The 2,500-nt window shown below is 46.2% G+C and overlaps 1 protein-coding gene across 1 annotated transcript in view; it reads right to left on the reverse strand.

Annotated features, from left to right (window-relative positions):
* The window catches only part of LOC145402149 (high-affinity choline transporter 1-like), a 41,556-nt gene extending 39,269 nt beyond the window's left edge, over positions 1 to 2,287 (reverse strand). Inside the window, exon 1 of the mRNA XM_080274270.1 lies at positions 2,122 to 2,287. Coding sequence (XP_080130396.1) covers positions 2,122 to 2,287 — 166 coding nt within the window. The remainder of the gene's footprint in view (positions 1 to 2,121) is intronic.
* Between the last annotated feature and the right edge of the window lie 213 nt (positions 2,288 to 2,500).

Raw genomic sequence — 2,500 nt, forward strand, 5'->3', positions numbered from 1 at the left:
GTGTGTGTGTGTGTGTGTGTGTGTGTGTGTGTGTGTGTGTGTGTGTGTGTGTGTGTGTGTGTGTGTGTGTGTGTGTGTGTGTGTGACATTGACGGAATTTCACCAGGAGATTTATTGTACACACACACACACACACACACACACACACACACACGCGCACACACACACACACACACACACACAGTATATTAGAGAGACACACAATATACGCGTGTGTGCACATAATTTTTACGCTCGTGACCGGGAATCGAACCCCATACCTCTGGATACAAGTCGGGCACTGATACCACTAAGCCACGACGTAATAAAATCTGAGAAATGAGAAATAATCCTAATGTGTTGTGACTTCAATATATCTTCCTATAATGACTTTACCTGGTTCGTCCAAAAATTCAGGTGTCACAGCTTTTATCACGTCGTGGTGGCGTGGCATCAGCGCCTGGCTTCTGTCTAGAGATCTGGGGCTCGATTCCCGGTCAGGAGCGTAAAAATCATATATATAGATTGATAGATTGATACATTAGGGTAGTCTAACTTAGTGGGTCAAAAAATCAACATGGTTATGGACATGCTTCACAAGCATGTTTTTTCCTCCACATGGACTGGCAAAGCTGTGGGCGAAATTCAGGAATGATTTAATACTATTTAGAGGTGGGCCAAACATGCCATTGTGGTAATCCTGAGGTAAGAGAAGCCTGTGTGTACATGTTACTTGCTTCTACATCCCAGTGCAGCATAGCAGGTGGTGTAGCAGCCTCCTGTGTGTTTATCTTAATGACTTCATCACAAATACGATCATCATGTGAAAAATGGTTTTTGATCGAAAGTGAAACCTTAAATTTGATCGTATTTCATGATTTTGCAGACTCTGATGTGATTTCCGACCAGACGCAGGTCATCTGGCTGGAACCCAACAAAAGGGGTGTGTGGCTTTCAGGGAAGCCAACTGGAAACCTGCCAAGACATAGATTACCTACATGGTTGGCAGCACTCCCAGTGCAGTACACCACGTTGATCAAGCACAAACAATACCAACGAGTTTAAATCTGACTTGTCGGGCGGTTATGGAGATCTGGGACCGGGCTCGAATCCCGACTCAGCGGATCGATGTTTGTGTCCGGACACTTTCAAAGTTTTTCGATCACTACCTCGCACTAAAGAAGCACAGGACCAGGAAAAGTGATGGCGAAAACATGAACCAAGATATCAATTGACACAGGGCCGCTGGAAGGAGAAGAATCGAAAAACCAACTACAGGTATCCAACCTGACCTGGCGCCGTATGTCACTAAGAGGACATTCACCTTCTTTGATGCCCTGAAGGTTGGTGGGCGAGAGGCACATCAGTTCCTTCAGAAGGACGCAAAGGAATGGCGTGGAGATGCTGGCTACAGAGATCTTGAAAAAAAATGGGAGAAATGGAGTTCCCCCGAGCTAAGCCCTGTATTGGACTATATAGCCCCGCTAGGGTTACAGGAGCGAGCTACCACTCCCGGCACGGCAGCCCGGGCGAGGCTCGAACTCGCAATCCCCCGATTACGAGTCCGGCGCGCTACCACTGTGCTACCGCGCCCCCCAGAGATCTTGAAAGACGTGCACAAAAGGTGAAGGTTGTCAGTGACGAAGTGGAGGGTGGTATCGCTTTGGTATCACTCTGATCGAGGGTTACAATACCACCTGGACCCGACATGAGGACCAGAAACAGTATCTCCTGCAACTCGTGGCAAACCACCGAAAGCAGTTGGCCACAGCTTGCAAGAAAACACTGATGAGTGGAAAATAACCCAGTTGATGAAAGAACTTAATGGACCACAGTAGGTGAATGCAGGAATAATGTAACGTTGGCCGACCTCTAATTTTTCATAGAATATCACCAGATTTTTCAGAAAGGCTATACAGACATGAAAACAACCTTGTGGAGAAATATTTGGAGGAAATTTTTTTTTGGACCACCCTAGTATATATATATATATTACCATATATGAAAAATGAATACACTGACAGATACAGACAGACAGAAGATAAACAAAGAGACACACACACAGACACACAGACAAAAAGACAGACAAACAGACAGACAGACAGCTAGCAAGACAGCGAGGCAGAGGTATACACAGCTCACCTGTCATGGTAAATATTCCCACAAAGGCGCCAATGGACCTGCCAGCCAGCATCACCTCATCGCTGTCACCGCCTGTGTTCTTTCTCTTCCAGGCCGCGTACACACCTATGGCCAGGATGAGCAGGTAGAACACGATGATGCCAGCCAGACCAGCCCAGTTTAACATCTTGATCCTGCAGCAAAAACACACTCAATTAGGCTCCTCTGAGTTGGAAGAAAGGCAGACTGATATAAGAGAGGGTGACGTGGAGGCGATTTGTTGTGTGGGTACCGTAACTTAACACTGATCTATATTAATCCAAACTTACCTAGCCTAACGTAATATAAACTTAGCCTAGATTATCCCAGCAAACGCTCTCTCTCTCTCTCTCTCTCTCTC

This window comes from Coenobita brevimanus, chromosome 57 (assembly GCF_032717465.1).
Source record: "Coenobita brevimanus isolate Jiangsu-jjx chromosome 57, ASM3271746v2, whole genome shotgun sequence".
Lineage (NCBI taxonomy): Eukaryota > Metazoa > Arthropoda > Malacostraca > Decapoda > Coenobitidae > Coenobita > Coenobita brevimanus.